Genomic DNA, 24,355 nt, shown 5'->3' with positions numbered 1-24,355 from the left:
GAAATGAATTATCAAACCACACTTTTTCCACTTCTTATCACATTCTCTGCAACCATGTTTTCAGACTTAGAAGCTAATATTTGTTATCTATTTATCTTAAGATAAAATGAATGACAAGATTTGATTGAAATATGTTTGTTTAGAATTGATTGAATGAGGTAAAGGAAATTGAGATAATGTATATGCTATAATGTTGACTATTATTATTATAGAAATGAAATGACAGATGATATGTTTGAGAAGATTAGTGAAACTAGAAGAGAAGCTGTAGAGAAAATGAGTAAATTGAAACATAAAGTTGGTGCTGCTAAAAGTAAGACTTAATTTTATCGCATACATTTTTGTATTGTATCAGTGGAAGGTTAATAAAGTTAATATTAAACTCTTAATGTATAAGGTTATTCCTAATATTCTACTGCGAGAATCACTGAACACTTAAAAGAAATTCTGAATGTAACTGAGTGTTGGTCAGGATCAAAAACAACAAAAACTTGAAAACATCAACCCATAGACAAACAGAATGAAAGGAAAAACTTTGTCAACCTAAAATTGATGCTATTTCTACAAGATGTTTGATTATGAAATGAACCTGGGTTTATTTATTATAGAAGAAGATACGTTAAAAGTAAATTTAGATCGTGCAGAGCAAATCAGAGAATTACAACATGAAAACTTTCTTCTAAATGCCTTAGTATTAAAAATGAAAACAATGTCATCATGGAAACACAATCATACATCTAATAACTTTATTAAAGCTGTAAGTAAGGGAAATATTTTTCTTAAATTTGTGTTATATTTCCTGAGGTGTTGTACATACTTTAATTTGACAATGAAACCCCTTCAAAACTGGCATTGATGATGACCTATGATTAGAGAGGTTGAAAAGGCTACTTAAATCATCATTACCTATAATTTTTGCAAACAGATTCACAATACATAAGTAAACTATAGGACCTGATTTCAAAGCCAAGTTTGGAGATTGTACAGATTATAACCTAGTGACTCAGATTTTTCAAATATGGGAAAGGGAATGTCGGTTTACAGAGCCTGTGGTTTAGAGGGCTTTTACCTACCTCATGCTGGCTCTTGTCCATTATTGATATGTTATTGTGTGTTAAATTTGTTTTTCAGGTGAGTGAATTAAGAAAGAACAGTGAAAAGAGTACTTATGATTACATAGAGAAGGAAATGTTGGCTGAAGAAGAAACAATATTATTAAAACAACAGTTAGCTTCTGTTAAAAAATCATTAAAAACTACAGAGAAAGAATGTAATGAAATACGCAAACAATTAGATAAAGAGGTAAATTATCGTAGATATTTTGGCTATATTGTATTCTGTCAAAAATCAGCTTGTAGCAAAAGTAAAAGTGCTATAGTAAAAGTATCCAATAAATAGATTTGAAAAATGTTATTGGTAGACTAGTTTTCATGTGAAAACTCCAAAGATTTATTCACTGAATGGTTGAAAGCAGCTTTTCTTGGAACATAAGATTACTTTGCCAATATCAAGAGATTCTGATTTTGTTTTCAGTTAAAGATAAAGAGTGAACAAGCTCATGCAGCAATGCAAAAAGAAAGAAGTAAACAACAATTGGAGAAAGTTAATTTATCAAATATTGAAAAATTGGTATGGTTATTCTTATACTGTTTTTACTGTGTTGGTTATGTCATAGTTAAAGTTATTCAGAAGAGGTTTTTGGGTATAAGGGAGACACTTAGAGCTTCTTTTTGTACCATTCCTATTTTGACTTCCTGTAATTCTCAAATAAACTGGGCCAGATTATGGATCACAATCTCATATACCATTTCACATTATTGGTTATACACAAAACCACTCTATCTTGAATCCTCTTAGGAATGAGCACTTATAGTATCAAATCATTTAAAATTGATAAATGTATTATTTGTTTCAATGGAAATAAGTTAAGATGGTTATGGTTTAGATTATCTATTTTTAAACATATATTCATATTGCTATTCTATGTTTGACTTCCTACTTCTCAGTTATAAATACTACATTTACAAAGAATGCAGTATTCTAATTATTCTAAAGAATGCAGTATTCTAATTATTCTAAAGCATGCAGTATGCTAATTATTCTAAAGAATGCAGTATTCTAATTATTCTATAGCATGCAGTATTCTAATTATTCTAAAGCATGCAGTATTCTAATTATTCTAAAGAATGCAGTATTCTAATTATTCTAAAGCATGCAGTATGCTAATTATTCTAAAGAATGCAGTATTCTAATTATTCTAAAGCATGCAGTATTCTAATTATTCTAAAGAATGCAGTATTCTAATTATTCTAAAGCATGCAGTATTCTAATTATTCTAAAGAATGCAGTATTCTAATTATTCTAAAGCATGCAGTATTCTAAAGAATGCAGTATTCTAATTATTCTAAAGAATGCAGTATTCTAATTATTCTAAAGAATGCAGTATTCTAATTATTCTAAAGAATGCAGTATTCTAATTATTCTAAAGCATGCAGTATTCTAATAATTCTAAAGAATGCAGTATTCTAATTATTCTAAAGAATGCAGTATTCTAATTATTCTAAAGCATGCAGTATTCTAATTATTCTAAAGAATGCAGTATTCTAATTATTCTAAAGCATGCAGTATTCTAATTATTCTAAAGAATGCAGTATTCTAATTATTCCAAAGCATGCAGTATTCTAATTATTCCAAAGTATGCAGTATTCTAATTATTCTAAAGAATGCAGTATTCTAATTATTTTAAAGTATGCAGTGTTCTAATTATTCTAAAGCATGCAGTGTTCTAATTATTCTAAAGAATGCAGTATTCTAATTATTCCAAAGCATGCTGTATTCTAATTATTCCAAAGTATGCAGTATTCTAATTATTCTAAAGAATGCAGTATTCTAATAATTCTAAAGTATGCAATATTCTAATTATTCTAAAGAATTCAGTATTCTAATTATTCTAAAGAATACAGTATTCTAATAATTCTAAAGTATGCAGTATTCTAATTATTCTAAAGAATTCAGTATTCTAATAATTCTAAAGTATGCAGTATTTTAATTATTCTAAAGAATGCAGTATTCTAATTATTCTAAAGAATTCAGTATTCTAATAATTCTAAAGAATGCAGTATTTTAATTATTCTAAAGAATGCAGTGTTCTAATTATTCTAATTATTCTAAAGCATGCAGTGTTCTAATGCATGCTCATGGGAAATGTGAAAAGTTCGGTTTTTAACTAGAGAAAAGCTCTTGACAATTGATTATACAATGTAGTTTTTGTAGGCCTGAAGTCAATAATAGTTCTTAAAAGATTATAATCAGTTGATAAGAAGTTTTGGCTTTAAATTATTCATTATGTTGATAGTAAGAGAATAAATACTGTTTTAGAGAGAAGAGGTAATTGATAAGGAATTACGACTTAAGATTCTGTCCGAAGAACAAGAGAGAAACAACAGAATTCAGCAAATGTCTCAAGAAAAGACTCGAAAAGATGTGATGAATATCAAAAAACAACTACAGAATGAACGTTTATTAAAAACAGATGCTTTCCAAACAGTTGATGATTTACAGACTCAGGTATGTATTTGCATTATTATATTATTTATAATTTCAAATTAATATAAGTTTCTATAAGCTTTTTAAACTTCATAGAATCACTTTGAATTTAAGAACTATGTTTAGACACATTCTTAGAATACTCTAAATAATGACACATTCCTAGAATATTCTTAATAATGACACATTCTTGGAATATTCTTAATAATGACACATTCTTAGAATATTCTTAATAATGACACATTCTTAGAATACTCTAAATAATGACACATTCCTATAATATTCTTCATAATGACACATTGTTAGAATATTCTTAATAATGACACATTCTTAGAATATTCTTAGAAAAACTATTGATCCTGAATTCAAAATGTGGCAAATCTGTTGAGGCATCATAGTCGAATGTCCCTCATAAAGATTTTGAGAGAGTATTCCAAGAAAATTTTCAAAAAATTAAACTTATTTGGTGCATTCTGACACATGATTTGGTCTGCAATTGTAAAAATATTATATTTTTCAATTCGTTTAGAAATAAAGTGGGGGTAAAAATCAGGTGAAAACCATTTTACTTTACATTTAACTGAACCCCACTGGCACAACCTCTGATGATATTACACCTACTGAGAAACATTCTTGACTATGTAAGTTATATTTGATTGTTGTTATTCTTTATTCTAGCTATATGATTATGAAACAGCTATCCTGAGAAGATCTAATTCAATGATTGGTCTGCATTCATCGCAATCAGGTAAATCTAAATTGAAAAGATATTAAAAAAAACCTTGATGAAACAATAATAACGTTATGTTTTAGACATGTTAAGGCAGTTAGACTAAAAGATGATAGTAGAAGGTAGATGTATTGAAATTATTTGTAATTGGATGTAAATTTCACTTTTGTGAATCAGTTTTGTGTGTATGTACAAACCTACATTCAAATATTTTAGCTAAAAGTAGATCTCGAGCTACATCAGCAGGTCCAACGAGAGGACCACCAAGCAGAACAACTAATTCTACAAGCCTATGGCCACCTTCATATATACCTGCAAATCGCAGTCTAACTCCTGCTGCAGATCATACTCATTATAATAATTTAGATAAGAAAATACAGAGACCTAAAACTGTAAGTAGTTGTATGTATTGTATAGAAGTGATATAAAGAAACTATTGTTCGATGAAATTTATGCAAGAAAAGTGGAAGTGCTTTTTCAAAGAAGTTGCCCAAAATAGTTACAAAGACCTATCGGAAGCATAAGGAATAACTGTTCCAATCATTTTTATCCGATTGTGAAACATAAATTTATAACATTTAATACCATCCTATTGACACAACGGTCTAATAAAAAAAATTAGTTTTTAATAAAAAAATTTTATTAGCTTTTAGTTTTTTATCTAGCCAATTTAGTTAAGGTCTAACGATGGGCCTCTTGAACATTCAGCTGTTAGGTGATACAGCCAGCCAATCAAATTTCTTCCCTCTCCAAGTTGGGATTTTGTATATTCCGAGAAGCATTAGACACTGAATGCACCGTTTGTTCGTGTCACAAAATCCCAGTGTTGGAGAGGGAATAGATTTGATTGGCTGGCGTTGTCATCATACAGATTAATGTTCAAGAAGCCCATCATTACTTCATAACTGAAATAGCTAAATGAAGAATAAAAGCTAGAAAAAACATAGGAAAACATTTAGTCTAATTTAATGACAGAATTTTTTTCTTTTGTAGCTACAAAACATGTTCCATCCCTTTTAGTTTTATTGAATCAAGTGATCGATCAATCAATTAAATCAACATGTATATATGATTTATTATATTTTTAGACTGGAGGGAGATTAAGAAGCAAGATAGCAGAACAGTTATTAAACGACCTAGATCCTGAAACACAAAGATCTATAATACAACTAGAAGAATTAAACTACCATAGAAAAGATAAAACTTTTTAACTTTCCTTTATAGTTATATATTGAGACAATCTGATGAATTTAATACTGATCTATGTGATTCAAATAGCTCTCTCTCTGTAGTATTTCCTCTATATGTTATACAGTAGTTATTCTTTACAGACAAAGCACATTTGAAATGAATTTAAATATGATATAACCATTATGACTTCAGGGCCCAGACACCTTATTTATTAACCTACATTATGTAATGTGTCAGATACTAGTCTTGTGAGATATTTTTATTCAAAATATGAAACGGAAATATAAAATCAGTTTGTAGAAGTGGAAACCATTTAGGTTTTACTCTTATGGCCTATGCCTAAAATACCAAACCAAACTAGCCTTGTTTCTTATGGCCTTAGTTTTCTCTTTATTGTTTCATATATCCATATCATAACATCAATCTGTGATAGTTTTTTATTTTTAATTTATTTATTCATTACTGTATAGAATACTTTATATTTTAGTTTTTACTATGTTAAATAATATAATTAAGGTTCATGTCACCTGCATTATTTAAATTTTATAAAAGAAACAAACCTAAATTGAGTGATATACTGATTTGTACTCATTGTTAGAATGTAAAGAGATATTTGAAATTGCAGCAAATTAATCAAAAATCTGCAAAAAAAGACGACTGAATCAGTAAATGAAATGTTCTGTTAACTTTATTAATTATTTTTAATACATTTAATCTTGAGAAGATACAATTTAGATTCCAAGAAATAAAATAATCTGATTGGCGTATTGAGCTGAATTTGGAGTCTATTTCTATTTATAGTGATTGGCCAATAAAAAGACATTAAAATCATTTAAAAGGACAGATTTACCATCTTTTTGACCAATTGTACCTTAGTCTCAGAAACAGGAATTTTTTAACTAAGCTTATCAGTAATAGAGTACACAACTGACAGTTCATGCGTGTCTATAATTATTTGCTTTTGATAGTTAAAATGATGATTCATTTTTTCATGAGACTCAACCATATATAGAAATAGAAAGTGAAATTCCTACTAATTTTGGTACATTTCTAGAACTTCTGAAGACTATTTACATATTTTATTCAATGCACCAACCTGTAAAAGTGGTGAATCTGTCCCTTTCATTTAAGTTTTTGTGAAACTGACCACTGATATTGTGCTATTTAAATCTGGAATAATTTGATTATGAAGTTGTATCAATTAATAATAATTTGTAGTAAAGAGACATGACTCAATGAAGTTTTTTTTAATCCCTAGTCAGATATGTCTGGCAAACATCAAATCAACAATCCTGTTAAACAAACTGATCAGGGTTGTAATCAGACACCAATTGTAAATGTATTTCTACATGAAAGGAAATACAGGTCTCTCAAACCTAAAAGCTTTTGTTTTGTTGGAGAGTTGATCTAAGGCGTTTTTACGATATTCAATCCGATTTGAAGTTATGTGAATCGATCGATAAGAAAGATTTAGCCAAATCGATTCATTTTCGTAAATGCAACAAGTTGACAAAACCAAAGATATGAATCTAAATATTAACAAAAAATTAAAAATATTGAATAATTGAAATGGTGAAATGTTCTTTAGGTCTCCGGTGCAGACGTGTCCAGAGCGAGTGTCGACCGAAAATACGAGATGCCGAGGAGTCTGGTATATATTCGTCAGATTTTCACTAAGAATTGTGAATCACGTCATTCTATATTGAAAACAATCATAATTTAAGCAAGAAAATAATCGGTGTTATTGTTTATATCCATAGAAAACCATGTCAGCATTAAAATTGACTGGAATCATGAAAATATTAAATACCATATACAATAATAACGAAACTTACCTTGTTGACGCCATTTTGATCACATTCGATCGACTAAATTGCTCGCGAATCGAGTTAGTTGGATTAGTAAATAGATTTACCAAATCGATGTCGTAAATATGAAAATTTACTGAAGTTTTGTCAAAATCCGATAAGAATCATGCCTTTTAGTGTTTAAAGAAGTTTTCAGGAACAAGGTCAAAAACTCCTATGAAACATTTTGCGATTTTTTTTATTTTCGATAGGGTTTATCCATGGGTGATAATTAACAATTTCACCAAGTTTCATCAAAATCTGTCAAGAATTGTGCCTTGTAGAGTGATTATGAGGTAAAAATTGAAGAACAAGGGCAATAACTCATACTAAATAATTTAAGATTCTTCTGATTTTCAATAGGGTTCATCCTTGACTGATTATGAACATTCACACTAATTTTCATCCAAATCCGTCAAGAAATGTGCCTTCTAGAGTGTTTACGAGCAATTGTGGACCGACGGATGGACAGACAGACGGACGGACATGGGTGACGACAATATAAGCCCCCCATTTCATGTTGGCGTATAAAAATATAATATATCATTTCAGCACAATGTGTGGCTCATGAAGGGGTTTTTGAAATTCAAGAGACAAACTTTTGACTGAAGTAAAGTAAATCAATTAAACCTGATACTGAATATTATAATACCGATGTAGATTATATCAAGTTTAATTTTTCTGTTGATCATTCATTCTAATCCAGATGAAGATACTAGGGAAAGAGATACCAAGTGTATATTGACCAAGTTGTTTAATATTCAGATAAAAGTTCAATAAAAAATTAACAAGTATTTAACAATATATTTGAGCAAAAGCATAAATATAAATAATAAAAATAGATTAGGAAAGCATAAACGGATATTTGTTTAATTTGCTAGTCTAATGTTTGACAGGATTTCTCTGACAATATGTCCGAAATGCTGAGCTTTCATTAACAACACCTCACTTTTAAAGGGACAGATGCAGTATTTTTTTTTTTTTTACCAATCATATCTTTTTCTCAGAAATGGAAATTGTTCAACTAAGCCAATCAGTAATAGTGTTTACAGCTCATTGAAGCCATCAAATCCTTGTGTGTCTATAATAATCATTGTTTGTAAGTTAAAAAGACAATCAAACAATTACATTTCAACTATTCACTAAAACTTTGACAAATCCAAACTTTACCTTTAAAAGAAAAACATTTGGCTATTCATACACTTCTTTTGAACTCTTTAGGGCAATACTGAAAAATATTGAGTATGAGTTATTCGATTTTTCTGATTTTCAATAGGGTTTATTCTTGGGTGATAACAAACACTCAAGCCAAGTTTCTTCAAAATCCATCAAGAATAGTGCCCTCTAGAGTGTTTACAAGCTAAAAATTGAACACGTTTTTAAGAACAAGGGCAATAACTCATACTAAATATTTTTCGATTCCTCTTTAATAGGGTTCATCCTTGGGTGATTACGAACACTGACATCAAGTTTTGTCAAAATCTGTCAAGAATTGTGTCTTGTAGAGCAATTGCGCACTGACATGGGTGATGGCAATATACCCTACACATTTAATATGGGCGTATAAAAAGCACATATAAAGACAGCTTGCCAGGCAAGGTAATATACGCCCACTGGCAGCTTTGATTTTGAATAAAAATATATAGCAGTACAGTAACAATTACCAGTATGAAATATTCAACCTTCAGTCATACACTTCTTTTTGACTCTTTAGGGCGATACTGATAATATTGAGTATGAGTTATTGCCCTTGTTCTTGAAAACGTGTTCAATTTTTAGCTCATGAAAACTCTAGAAGGCAAATATTCAATCTTCAGTGCGGGACTGAATAATAAAACCAAGTTTTGTCAAAATCCAGCAAAAATCATGTGTTTTAGCGTTTTCATTAGCAAGGGCAATAACTCATACTAAATATTTTTCTGATTTTTAATAGGATTTATCCTTGGGTGATAACAAATACTCATGCTAAGTGTCGTTCAAATCCATCAAGAGTGTTTACGAGCTAAAAATTGAACGCGTTTTCAAGAACAAGGGCGATAACTTATACTTAATATTTTTCGATTCTTCTGATTTTCAATAGGGTTTATCCATGGGTGATTACGAACATTCATACCAAGTTTTGTCAAAATCCGTCAAGAATTTTGTCTTGTAGAGTGTTTACGAGCAATTGTGGACGGAAGGACGGACGGACAGGGGTGACGGCAATATACGCCCCGCATTTCATGTGGGCGTGTAAAAACTATCTACTCTGCAAGCTGATTATGCAAAAACAGCATTATTAATTATGATGCACAGGAATTTGCTCAATTTACAACAAATACATGTCAATGCAAAAATACTTGTTTTGGTCAACAAAGGCACTGTTTAGTAATATCTCAGATAAGATTTAATATCAATATCAGTATCTCAAAAATACTTCTTTTTTGTGACAATAGAATTTTTGCACTGTAATTCTCCTTGACTCTGAGTAAATAAAATTTCTATGAACTTGGAAATGGTGTATTGCAGTTTCCATGATAAATATTTATTTTTCCATTACATTTAAAATAAAGATCAAACACATCTTCATATCCTTTATCACGCCACCAAACACATAATTGTCTATTCCATGTACATGGTAACACATAAAATAAATCTTCATGTTCTAATGATAATAAGGTGAAAAAGTCTTGGTCACCTAAATGACCTTTAAAATCATATGTTTTTGTCATTCGTTGTAAAACCTCCGGATTGATTAGTTCATTATATTGTGAAGAGCTTCCCATTCTTTTGATATTTAATAATACCACTCCACTGTTGAATCCTGATAAACCATTTGGTGGTGGACTTCCAACCCGAGTGCCTGGGTTATGACTACGATAAGAGGAAAATAAATGTCTGTAAACAGGTTGATTTTCACGAGCTAGTCCGATTACATTATTTTCAGCGAAATTTTCAAATTGTTTGTTTAAATCATTAATATCTGATTCAAATTTGAGATCACTGTCAATTAAGATAGCTGTATCTAAATCAAAAGCCTTGACTTTATGGATGACTATTGATACAAAGAACAGAGATTGAGCATAATAGGAGTGTTCACTGGAACTAAAATATTTCTTCATATCATTGATTGTACTGTCTATATCTCTTATAACATCATCTATATTCACTTTAAATATCTACAATGACACATTCAAAATAGTTATAAATCTGCATATTTGTTAAGTTAAAACTCACACCCAAGACAGAAGGGTGCCAAAATTGCTGATTGCATTTAATATTTATAATTAATGTGTACAAAACCTGGATCCATAACTTTCAATTAACTTTCCTTTGATATTTGGTTGCTAGTAAAATGAAAAAAACAACATCCCATGGAATCAAATAGATCTATAAGGACACACATAGACAATAAATAATGATTGAATTCACGTTATAAATACCTGAAAGTTAACATTGTGTACCTCTTCCTTTAGTATCTTTTCAGCAATAATTTGACTGTCTTTGTCACCAATAATGTAAACATTTAAGGGCACTGTACAATGTTGTAACATACTTGAGACAGTAGTTTGAAATCTTGGAATTAATTGGGGGTTTGTTTTGGTATTTGTAAAAGTTATGAGAACATTGATACTGTTCTTGATAATATTGGGATCAGGCTTATCTGGTTTGAGGTCGATATTTGAGACCTGTGCAATTTTGCTTGTCTTTTCATCTTTGTTTTTCACCTGAGTAATTGTTTCAAACACCATATCCAACTCTTTGCTTACGATAGGTAACACGTGAACCTTGTATTTGGTATTAACATTCCACCTGAGGTACAACAAAAGACAAAGAAGTAAGAGTAAAAGCCAAAATTTTGTCAATTTTGAGGTAGCTTTAAATTTTTGGCATATATGTTTGAAGACTGTAAACAAGTGCATTTTTTGACAGATACTACACAGTGTTACACGTTGTTAAACATTGTAACTCTGCGCATATCATCATTTTATTTTACTTCCGGTTCGTTTCGTCTAGTCCGAAACTGTCCGTTTCTATATTGCTGCCGTGATCCTTGTTTAATTTAGTGTTAAGAGTGAAGGAGTTGCTTAAAACTTCTATGTAAAGCACTGGCCAAGGTCACAAATAAAGAGATACATGTTCAATACAAGATAAGGTGAAGTTAGCATAGTTAGTATTAAGTTAAAAAAACAACCACGAGTAATCTACAATAAACAAAAGTCTATAATATGAAAGTTTTCTTGTTACCAGTTGTAAAAGAGGAGAGTATAAATAGGTTCTGAAAAGATAAACATCTTTATATAAGGATTAGAATATATTATACTTAATGAGCTAGAAAATAGAGAGGGGGGTCAAGTATTATTGGATTCAATGGGATCGAGTCTACCACGGACCAGAAAATTACTAAGGTTTTTATGGCGCTTATAGGCAATTACAAGTCGTTTGGTATATACATTCGGAAATCTGTTCTGTAATTCACTGTAATACTGTTTGACGATGGATGAGGTTTTGGCAGCTGTATGATTAAAGGTGGCAACAAATGGAATCATTTGATTATCATGCTGGATGTTATAAGTCTATTTGGAGCCACTGTTTGGAGTTCGTCCATCCAGTAGCTTTCTCTCTGTAATCGTTTGGTTTTTGGTTTGATAAGATCAGAGTCAGGAATTGATTCAATAGGCATGATAAGAAGGTCTTCAATGGAATGGTCTTAAAATGATGAGAAATTGGTCAATTTTTGCTATGAATTATATCAAAGCGATGGCCGCTAAATCGAGTTCGCAACGCGTTCTGGGTTTCGCCGACGTATTGTTTGTCACATTTTTTACACGAAATTAGGTAAATGATATTTTTATCCGTACCCATGAGACGTTCTTTAATTTCAAATATTTTTCCGTTTTTTTTATTTTGAAAATAATGAGACATATGAATATGTTCACAGGTGCGAAACCGAGAACCTCTACATGATATTGCGCCAAAGTTATTTATTGGAGGAGGGGGTTCATTAATTTTCAAAAGGTCCAAAACAGTGTCATTTTTAATTTTGCGCAAGAATCGTTTGGAATAGCGCCAAAATGATATATTCGGAGGGGCAATGGGGAATTCATAAAACTAAGTAATTATTGAGAAACTCTTAATCATGATATTGAGCATTTTTCAATAGCTAATTGCATATCAATTACTAAGTTTTTTGGATTTATGGGATAATATAAGGATTATGTTATGTTATTTATGACACTGAGTATATCTACTGGCTCTTATTCGCCAAGTTTAAAATTCTCCAATTTTATGTTTTTTTCTAAGACGTAGAATCACTTTTCATAACATTTTTAAATTTAATTACATTAGAATAGACAATTTGATACAATTGAGTTCGTTGAAAATCATAGAAAGTTGCAGTAAAAAATAATTGGTCTGATACTGGATTGTAATCTGTCCCATCTCAAAATTCAAAAGATTTGATTGGTTGATTATGGCAGTGACTATTTACCACTGGCGTGGTAAGTGTGGTAAATAGCCATAAGTACCTTTACAGCTATTTACCACGGCGTGGTAAATAAAATTAGTCATGATTTAATATTCTTTTCGGAAAAAATTGCTTAAAACTACCTAAATATTTAAAATAACGATTTTGCAATCAATTATTCATCATTTTCATCAAAAATTCCCTTTTTTGAAAAATAAATGTCCTGTTTGTTTACAAATAAATGTCAAGGCCGATTGTGAAGAGTTCATGGTTCAAGGCTGAATACTTCTCAATTCAAACCCATGTAAAATATTCCGCGTTGTATGAAATTTGGTGTACATTCATTTGTTCTTTCAGCAATAGATTTTAATTACAAATTAGTCAAAATTCACTTTTAACCTTGTGAATGAATTGGAAAGCAGGATTATTACAAGTATATCTATTCAAAATCATTTGAGGACTAAACTTCCCGAAACGATCGTAAGGGTATTTTGTGTGAGAATAAGTTTTGAAAATAAATTCCTGCATTTTATGCAATGTGTCTCCTAATATTACTACGTTTTTACAGTAAAAACAGTGGCGTATTTAGAGGGTAGTGCCCTCGAAAAAATAGGGTAAAGTTGCCCCCACTCCCGTCAATGAAATCCTGGCTACGCCACTGAGTAAGTAGACCTAATGTATATTTCCACAAAAATTGTAATGCTGTGTCCTATGGATATTAGGGTGATATGAAAATAAAAATCCCATAAAAGCGTAGACCTAGGTCATGAAGTTAAAATTTTATATTTAGCTAAGTACTGTTAAACGCGTTTGCCACTATACATTTTCGGTCTTTTTCATGTTTGCCCCTAGTTCGTTCGCCCTGGGTCCGTTCGCTCCACAATGTTTTGTGACACAATAATCCATGATCCACAAAATTTGGACAAAATGTTTAAATATGTGTTTAATTGTCAAACTTGGTCACTTATAAATTTAAAAAGGACCCGTCCGCTATCATGTGACTAAAAAACTGACTTGTTAGTCTTTCATTCAAACCTCTTCCAATTTGTCATCCAGAAACTTGCCTTTACCAACACAATGTTGTTTTTATTTTTCTTAGAAACAAACAAAAAAATTATGTGAAAATTGTAAAAACTTGTTAAAGTTCTCAAGAAAGTGGAAACATGGCTCACTTTTCAACTCGATTCATGCAGCATGGAACAATTGTTTTGCGACCAGGACAAATAATTTTTTAAAAGGGACAGTTACGCCAACTTTTTGACCAATCATACTTTAGTCTCAGAAACGGGATTGTTTTAGCTAAGCCAATCACTAATACTGTTCACAGGTCACCGTCCAAATTTGAGCCTTCAAACTCACATGTGAATTATCCGTGTTTGAAACTAGTATACAGAAGATGTTTGCAGTAATGATACAGATATTGACAGTGTTTGACTGTAGTTTGTAGTAGAGGGAAATAACAGTACAGATATTGATAGTATTTGACTGTAGTATGTAGTCGAGGTCGGTAATGATACAGATATTGATAGTGTTTGACTGTAGTATGTAGTCGAGGTCGGTAATGATACAGATATTGATAGTGTTTGACTGTAGTATGTAGTCGAGGTCGTTAATGATACAGATATTGATAGTGTTTGACTGTAGTATGTAGTCACGGTTAGTAATAATTCAGGTATTGAATGTGTTTAACTGTAGTTTGTAGTAGAGGTCAGTAATGGTACAGATATTGATAGTTTTTGACTATAGTATAGTTTAGTAATGGAACAGATATTGATAGTGTTTGACTGTAGTAAGTAGTAGAGGTCAGTAATGATACAGATATTGATAGTGTTTGACTGTAGTATAGTTTACTAATGATACAGATACTGATAGTGTTTGACTGTAGTAAGTAGTAGAGGTCAGTAATGATACAGATATTGATAGTGTTTGACTGTAGTATAGTTTACTAATGATACAGATATTGCATAGTGTTTGAATGTAGTAAGTAGTAAAGGTCGGTAATGATACAGATATTGAGCGGTCCAAATATTGATAGTTTTTGCCCGTAGTAGGTAGTCGGGGTCGGTAATGATCCAGATATTGATAGTTCCGGAAGGTAGTTTTTTGCCAGGGTCGGTAAGGATCCAGATTTTGATAGGGTTGGCCTATAGTATAGTTTGGTAAGGGACCAGATTTTTTAAAAGGGACAGTTCCCCCAATTGGGGACAGAGGGCCCGCCGGCCGGACGGCCATGGGGGCCGCCAATATCCGTCCCCGTTTTAAGGGGGGGGTAAAAAAGTAACCAATTTTGATTTTGGGGGATTTGGATCCGGGGATATGGTCCTTTTTGGGAACCCGGGGCTGGAGGTTTCCGAATCAAAGATTTAATGTCCGGTTCCAGTCGGGTCATCTTCAGACCCGGGTCTCCCCGTCTAGTTTTGTCCCCCTTTTTGGAAAAAATTTCAGTCCCCCCGTTAAACCCCCTTTTTTTTGGAGGAGGGGAATGTTGGAATCATTTCAATTCTTCCCTTTTTGGGCCATTCCTCCCAATTCCCCCCTGGAAGTCCCCCCCCCCCCCCCCCCCCCCTCGCCAAAGTCTTATTCACCCCGGGGTGAACCTCAATTGCGGCCATATTATTCAGATTATGATAAAAATAAATTTTTATTTTTTTTCACTTGTACATCACATCAAATCATTCTTTGTGCGAAGAAATAATAATGCAGTGAGCGTATACACGATGTAGCCTATCTATATCTCTTGATTCTTTGTGGTTTAGTGACACACATTTTAGAAACAAATTTAAATCACTTGGCTGAAAACGATTGGAGTCAATCACAAACAAATTTTGAAACTAAGACTATAAAGCGCCGCAGAATTTGGATTGGATCCTGTAGGTCCATTACAGTAATCTTGATCACACAATGATATGCAGACAAGATAACCGCCTGTAAAAGTACACACGGTTTCATTTTTAGTATTGACATTTTTTAGTCTCCCTTTCTGGTTTTCTTCTACACTAAAATCTTTTTTATTATTACAATCTCTTATTAAACTGCTAACTTTACCTGAAACATAATATATATTGTTTTATTTACAAATCTTTCACGACCTGGGGAAATAATTTCCAATGAAATTATTTATGTTTTATTTGTAAGAACATGCCTAGTAGACTTCCCGGAGAAAAGTCCCAAAAAAGTCATTTTTTATACGCCCAAATGATATGGGTCGTATATTGCGGTCACCCATGTCCTTCCGCACTCTAGAAGGCACAATTCTTGACGGGTTTTGACCAAAATTTATATGATTGTTTGTAATCACCCACGGATGAGAAAATTTGCAGCTATCGACGTTGATCTTTTCTGGATCTATGATTTTAGCACTATGAACAATGAATCGATACAGTAGCGTATTCAGAGGGAGGGCAATTGCGCCACTGTGAACGGTCTTATTTTCATGCTCGAAACTCATCTCAGGCCATTTGAAATCCTTTGGCTCCTTGCAACCCCTAGTCATGGTCTAATCTGCAAAGCGGTTTTTTACACGGCGAACCCACCATTTATCAACTAATCGACCTTAATCACTTCTTTTGTCAAGCCATAGATCAAGAGCAGTATACCAGGGCAGTGGCATGCTGCACTCTGTCATAAGCTCCAGACTGCAGGCATCAGAGGAAATTTGCTCCAGTGGTTTCAAGATTACCTGAATAACAGAGTCCAAACGGTTGTTGTCACTGGAGTTTCCTCTGAGCCTAAAACTGTTTAGGGCTCTGTCCTGGGACCTTTACTCTTCCATATATATATAAATGACATTATAAAAAACATCAACTCAAACATTCAACTATTTGCAGATGAAACCAGCTTATACCTAAAAATCGATGACCCAAATGCTTGCGCAGAAATACTTAACCGTGACTTGGAAACAATCAACAGTTGGTCTAGAACATGGCTTGTTTCCTTCAACCCGCTCAAAACCGAATCACTCGCAATCTATACTAAACGAAATCCGATCTCACCGACACTAAACCTTGACAATATTCCTATTCAAGAATATTCTCTGTACATAAGCACTTGTCAGTGGGATGTACATATTGCTACGATTTTATCGAAAACTGGTAACTGTCTTAGATCTTTGAAATATCGAAAAAATAGAAAATCTCTTCAAACAATATATTCCTCCTTTATTCTTCCTCATTTTGATTATTGTGACATTATCTGGGATGGGTGCACTGCAGAATTAACAGACAAGCTAGAAAGATTACAACTTGATGCACTCCGCACTATATGCGGAGCTGTGAGGGGAACAAGCCATCGATTACTATATCAAGAAACAGGTTTCATTACACAGCAGGAGAGGCGGAGAAGGTACAAACTGTATAAAATGATCAACAATTTAACTCCACCCTATCTCTGCAACTTAATCGAAACAAAACAAACCTTATATAACCTTAGAAACAATAACCTTCTTGAACAATATTATTCTAGAACTAACATATTTTATAATTCTTTTATCCCTGGAACAAACGTACAATCGAGGGGGACAATTTAGCAAAGCACCTTGACAGACGATTAAACGTCGGGAAACGGACTCTCACGGAGTATTTTAGATTCGAGATCATTTTTGTTAAAACACACAAAGTTATAATACGTTACATTTTTATTGCCGTTTTAGTTTAAACGTAGCTGGTATGTTTTATGGCAAAACGTTAAACAAATACGTCCAAGTTAATTTTCTGGGTACGCTTCCTGTTGAAGACAAGAAGAACAAGATTGCGCTGGCGAGTCATAGATCGTCGTTGTGGTGAGATAACGCGAGTAAGAGTTGAAAAGCTGCTTTCACAGTGTGTCAGTCGTAGTAGTGTCGGAACCATCAAGCAATTTGACTTATTTGATCAAATATTTATCCATTTTTCCTACTTTTGGTTGTTTGATTCATATGAATACAATTTAGGATAATATATGTCAATTTGTTAGTATTTATAATCAAACAATCAAATCTTTTGAATTTTGAGACGGGACAGATTACAATCCAGTATGAGACCAATAATTTTGTTACCAACGACGCTTTACGCAGACTTTTTATGATTTTCAACGAACTCAATTGTATCAAATTGTCTATTCTAATGTAATTAAATTTAAAAATGTTATGAAATGCTATGATGTCTGGTTTCTTCCTCAGTTAAGTATAAACAGAAAGGTATTTAAAAACAGTTCTTAAAGTGATACTACGTCTTAGAAAAAACATAAAATTGGAGAATTTTAAACTTGGCGAATAAGAGCCAGTAGATATACTCGGTGTCATAAATAACATAATGTAACCGGGTACAGGTTAGGGGGTACTTAATTTTCTGTATACTGCTGTGGTCTGAAGCATATGGTTAAGTACAGGGAGGTAATAATCTTCTGCTTTGGAGATTCATTCATATACTGTGTAAAAAAAGGATCTTGTATTGAAATTAACTGTGTTATTTCTCTCTTCCACAGGTAAAGTTTAACTTTTATTTATATTAATTATGTATCAAAATGTGCATAAGTCATCCATGTTTATGTTTATGATAAGAATAAGTGTTGGCAGTGTTAATTATTTGAGAACTTAGTCAGTGTATTGTCTTGATGGAATTGAACATGTTTGTAATATGTTTAGGTTATTTCCCTCATTAATATGTATAAGCCATTTTGGCGGCAAATCCTCTTGCTTTTCATGAATATTAATGAGCCCAAGTCCAAATATGGTCACGTATTATGTCATTCACACTGGTGTCTGTAATTTGCCAATTTGCCAACTTCCATATTCAATAATCTTGTTATGTAAACATTGTCAAATGGATTCCGTATTTTATGCTGTGTAAAAAAAGGATCTTGTATTGAAATTAACTGTGTTATTTCTCTCTTCCACAGGTACAACCTGAGCCCAACCAAACCTTCTTATCCCATAAAAATAAATTTGTTTGTTGACAATACCGGGGTCAACAATAACATAATCCTTATATTATCCCATAAATCCAAAAAACTTAGTAATTGATATGCAATTAGCTATTGAAAAATGCTCAATATCATGATTAAGCGTTTTTCAATAATTAATTAGTTTTATGGATGGATAAGGGCACCATGGTACGAAGATTTGATTCCCTCCCACCCTCTCCTTTATGACATTCTTCTGTCTGTTTTATTATATAATTTCAGAGTACCTTCCATCATGGGGATGAATGTATTGTTTACCATCCTAGCCAATTGATGAAATCAGTACCAAGAATAGAAACAGAAATGGGGTATTTCGTCGCGGCTGAGTGTTAATCCTGGCGAATTACGCATACCAGAGATACATATTATTTCCTTTTACAATTGATATTAGTCAGAACGGCTGAGTTCTGACTTTGAATTTCTTGTTTATGTCGCCAGTTAACCTTATTGATAGGCCGGCGCCAACATAATATATATATTATTTAACTTAGCCGTGGCCAAACTTCGCCAAACCATAAATAAAGTATTTTGAATATTGTTTTTGATTGTTCAAGTCCTGAAATAACTATGCATTATAAAGACAAACACCAAAACTAAGTTAAAGGGGAACAGTTGGCATTTTCGGGGATTGATTTTGGTCTTTATTGTGCTTTAATAATCTTAAGAAATTTCACTGTCTATTTCTATATATGTGTTTTCTATATAATATATCATTGTCTCACTAAAATTCGAGTCGAATTTTTAACTTTTAAACGTGAATAATTATTACACATAGATATGAAGGAACAAAATAATTTGGACGATGAGCTGTGAACACTATTACTGATTTTGTAAGCTAAAAGAATTCCTATTTCTAAAACTAAGGTATGATTGGTCGAACGAATAGTGAAGGTGCTCCTTTAAACTGCTTAATTAACAATAGTATACGCTGCGTTTTTAATCAACCCTTTGTAAAATTAATTCAGTGGGAAACGTGAATATAAATAGCATATAAGACGTAAGACATATAGAAGCGAGGAGCACATTTTACAAAAAACACAAGACAATATTATGGAATATAACACACTTCTTTCATAAGGTTGGGCACATATTAAACTTTATTAAAGAAGTGTGTTATATTCCATAATATTGTCTTGTGTTTTTGTTATAAATAGCATACTTTGGAAATATTTTCAGGTATTTGGGTATTTTCTGGACCAATTCCGAGAGATTAGGAATTCGGAATTTTACATCCACCCGTCGGCATCATACCAATGAATTAAATTGTAATGTAGATGATTTTCTTATATCACGAAGTGTTTTCACTATGTGTGTACTTTCAAATATTAAAAACTATTTCTTTGTGAATTCTTTTCTATGCCATTCTTGGATTTCAATCAGCCTATATAGCCGGATTCATTGGGATTTTTTTTTTTGGAAGTTTATTAGGCATGTACTTTTAAATAAAACAAAAGTGTTTTCTTTGTGAATTAGTTTCCCAGGTAAGACGTTAAGGGTATTGCCTCTTTGGGTGACCGAAAATATGAACTTGGCCAAAATGAGTCTTTGTTGATTACCTGGTGTCAAAACAAAATAATAATCCATTATTTTAAGTAATTTTATACGCTTATACACAATTACTTTGAGAATCATTTCCTACACTCTCAACCTATCTCCCGGCTATAACAAATAGACAGATATGAAAGGTATCAATAATCCAGACAGATTTGAAAGTTATCAAAAATCAGACAGATATAAAAGGTATTAATAATCAGACAGATTTAAAAGGTATTAATAATCAGACAGATATAAAAAGTATTAATAATTAGACAGATTTGAAAGGTATTAATAATCAGACAGATTTAAAAGGTATTAATAATCAGACAGATTTAAAAGGTGTTAATAATCAGACAGATATAAAAGGTATCAATAATCCAGACAGATTTAAAAGTTATCAAAAATCAGACAGATATAAAAGGTATTAATAATCAGACAGATATAAAAGGTATCAATAATCAGAAAGATAAAAGTTATTATTAATCAGACAGATATAAAAGGTATCAATAATCAGACAGATTTAAAAGTTATTATTAATCAGACAGATATAAAAGGTATTAATAATCAGACAGATAAAAGTTATTATTAATCAGACAGATATAAAGGGTATCAATAATCAGACAGATATAAAGGGTATCAATAATCAGACAGATAAAAGTTATTATTAATCAGACAGATATAAAAGGTATCAATAATCAGACAGATTTAAAAGTTATCAATAATCAGACAGATAGAAAAGTTATCATTAATCAGACAATATAAAAGGTACCAATAGTAAGTTTGAAATAACATAGTATCAATAGTCAGACAGAAATAGAAAGATATCGGTATCAATAGCCAGACTGATATAATAAGGTATCAATAGCCATTGGCATATCTAGAAAATGCCCGAGGGCGAGAAAATGAGACGTGTCCCTCCGAGGCGAGGCTCGAAGTGCTGAAGCCCCTTGAGACCGTGGGACTGGGACTGCCAGAGGCTCTCAAGAGCCGCCGGATTTCAGATGGCCTGGGATGAATTTTGAGCTTACTTTTCACCTCGAAATAATACCTTTTCCTGATGGCCCCGAGGAGAGAGTCATGACCCCAATGGTCCTCCCCTGAATATGCTACTGTGATTAGCCAGGCTGATTTAAGTAGGTATCGTCAGACAGAAATAATAATATTTAATATATTGAACGGATTTTGCGGTTGGACGAATAAACAGTATAGTTCTTACCATTTTGTATAAACTGTTCAATTAAACAGTATTCATGATTTGCATCACAGTGTCGGATATAACTGGTATCGTTGTGAACAGCTGCAGATTTTAAATATTGTTCGTCCCAACAATTTCTATTTTTACCAGTATCATGACAATAAAAACATCTTATATTACCAGCATCACTTTGTACTTTATCTATAAAGATTAGCAACTATAATTCCATGGAAGGGCATAACAATGGTTTACTTTATATCGTAAATCTAAATGTTTTAAATTATGTCGATATTCCCATGATAGTATATAAGTTGAGAAATAAAAAATGATTTCAGATTACCAGATATTAATATGCATCTACCTACACAACAGGACAAAAATGAACATCCTATATAAAAGGATCAAAATGCACAAAGCATAAAGGTATCTGTAGTTCTATTGGACTTACCTGTTAGAAAAATTTGTAATGTAATCAATGTTATTACGACATGCATACTGACGCCCATATTTGTTGTGCAGTGACTTTTCTGTGTTATCTTGAGATAAAAGTCAACTACCGGGTGCAGATAAGATATCGTGTTAAACTTTACCCGCTCTAATCATCCGGGTAACCAAACTAGTTGTGGCAGTCAAAATTAATTTTGTATTAGATCTAAATTTATATTTATATTTTTATATTATCTAAGCGGAAGTTACATATTGCATAATGAATGCACAAAATTGGTTTGGAGGCTCTAAAGCTTATTTGTGAACCAAGGTTTTTTTTATGTTCCTAGTAACAAGGTGTATCGGATGCAATTGATAAGAAATTTGAAACTTTTTTATAGAAAAAAAATAACTGCATGTAAAATTTGGAAATTTCTACTTAGGCGCCAATTATCCGATCGATCTGAAAATTATAGGATACTGACAAATGCCAATACAAAATAAAACATCAAAAGTTTTAAATCACTTCCGGTGAAGTGGGAACTTGCGATTTCTATGTAATTCAAAAAATGTGCACAAAAACCGTACAGATTATCTAAAGTAAATTGGAATCACTCCAGAAGAAAAAATTCAAACCGAAAGTGACGCATTCGCTGTTATCTATAGATATGCTGATATTTGATGAAAAACTTACATTTTTTGCAGCTTTGGACAGCTATGCAATATCCTTTAAGTAACACAGGGGCTTGATTTTTATACGCCCACGTGGGGATGTGGAAGTATATTGCTGTCGCCCCTCTCCGCCCGTCCGTCCGTTCACAGTTTTTGTAGGCACGATAGAGGCAACAGTTTTTATCCGATCTCGGTCCAGTTGGAAATGGGTAATAATCGGATGAACGATTTCGGAGTTATTGCCCTTGACCTGCTTTCTAGACATGATAAAGTCTACAGTTTTTATCCGATCTTATAATTGGAGAGTACACTTTCTTTCAACAAAATTTGGAAACCCTTAATTTTAAAGACTGTTAGTGGCTCATCTAGGTTAGTTAGGACTCTTTCCTGGGAATTTAACATAATACTCTCAGATTGCATTCTGAGAGAAGTTGTCGATTATCTACATGTGTTGTTTTTGTTTATTGAATAATTGAGAGATTTATCGTGATGCGGCATGAATTAGTTCTATTATTTTTGCAAATTGAGAATATTGAGGTGATATTTCTGGATTTTAAATATATAATTGATTTATAAATCAGATGCCCGAAAGTTTCAATTTCTTATTAAAAAATTGAGGCTTAAAAGCACCGGGGTTGAAAGCTAACGGCCTAGAAGTTTGAAAAGGTTTGAAATCTATTGGACTCGTTGCTAAGCTCGGAGCTGTTCACGGTTCTAGTTTTATCTGTTGGAATTTTCTGGTCATCCAGTTTGTGATTTGTGTTGCTCGAGTTTGATATCTCCCACGTTTGTGACACCCCAAATATTTTGGACTTTTAGTGCATTCCTGTTTGTGACGTGAATGTGATTACCATTGAGTGCTAGCTGTTTGTGTATAGGACAGTGCTCTGATTTTTGTTGCCAATTCCGGGCCAAATTTATGTGTAGTACTGTGCTCTGGTTTGTGTGAATTGTTGATTTTTATACATAAAGTTTTCAAACACTTGTTTGTTTGATTGAGCAATTGGAGATATTGGTTCCAGTGTGTTTAATAGAACATCGTCGGCCCATTTGGTACATTCGAGCCTGGGAATTCGCCAAGTTGGGATACATTTCAGTCACTTTTGAGGTGACACTTGCTCTCGTTGACGGAGAGAATTTGCGTGGTTTCACGGCTGTAAAGCAAAACCCCATCCCAAAAAGATTCAGTTTAGTACATTTTAGTATTGAGGCAGAGTGGCACTCTACACAATCATAGGTATTTTACATTTTCATTATAAAATGGTCATTTAAAATTCAACCAATTACATGCTCTGTACAACAACAAAAATCCTTACTATATGTGAGCGATTCTATTATATGCTTATTAAATATTGCATAAACTCTTATCATATTGGTTATAATTGGTTATCATAAAGTATGAATGCCATTTGGTCCAACCCATGGTTAACAATCTTCATGTTGATAATATCTAAACAATACAATGTCTATTACTCCCAGTCTTAACTACATAATGCATTTATTTCATAATAATTAAACAGACCCTTGATAATGCTTTTCAATCGATCACATCCAGTTTATTTGTTTTTTTGGGGGTTTTTTGTGTCAATATATGTTTTTAAACCAAATGATGTAAATTTAAAACTATATTATTGTCCTGTTATTTGACGTTTCGGCTTACTGCCTTCTTCAGAAACACCCAAAATAGATCTCGATCACATCTTATTCCGTTATTTTACTAACTATTAAAAGTTTAGAGTCTCATATTCTAACTTATTAATTTTAAACGGATATTGATTCATATATTGTTTCTTTTTATACGCCCACGTATATTGTCGCCTCCCTGTCCG

General features: G+C 32.3%; 2 protein-coding genes across 2 annotated transcripts; both read right to left on the bottom strand.

The window, feature by feature from the left end:
- Nucleotides 1–9,794: 9,794 nt before the first annotated feature.
- Nucleotides 9,795–10,424, bottom strand: LOTGIDRAFT_113431 (hypothetical protein; the record flags this gene model as incomplete). Its single annotated transcript, XM_009051738.1, has 1 exon — nucleotides 9,795–10,424. A coding segment is annotated over one exon (630 nt), but the record flags the coding sequence as incomplete, so codon positions are not given.
- A 5,148-nt stretch (nucleotides 10,425–15,572) lies between these two features.
- LOTGIDRAFT_158590 (hypothetical protein) lies at nucleotides 15,573–21,934 on the bottom strand (the record flags this gene model as incomplete). The annotated part of the gene is made up of 3 exons (XM_009051737.1): nucleotides 15,573–15,805; nucleotides 21,450–21,629; nucleotides 21,877–21,934. The coding sequence occupies 3 exons, from the start codon at nucleotides 21,932–21,934 to the stop codon at nucleotides 15,573–15,575; spliced, it is 471 nt and encodes a 156-aa protein (XP_009049985.1).
- Between the last annotated feature and the right edge of the window lie 2,421 nt (nucleotides 21,935–24,355).

Source organism: Lottia gigantea, assembly GCF_000327385.1.
Source record: "Lottia gigantea unplaced genomic scaffold LOTGIsca_17, whole genome shotgun sequence".
NCBI lineage: Eukaryota > Metazoa > Mollusca > Gastropoda > Lottiidae > Lottia > Lottia gigantea.
This window is presented reverse-complemented; position numbering and strand designations above follow the sequence as displayed.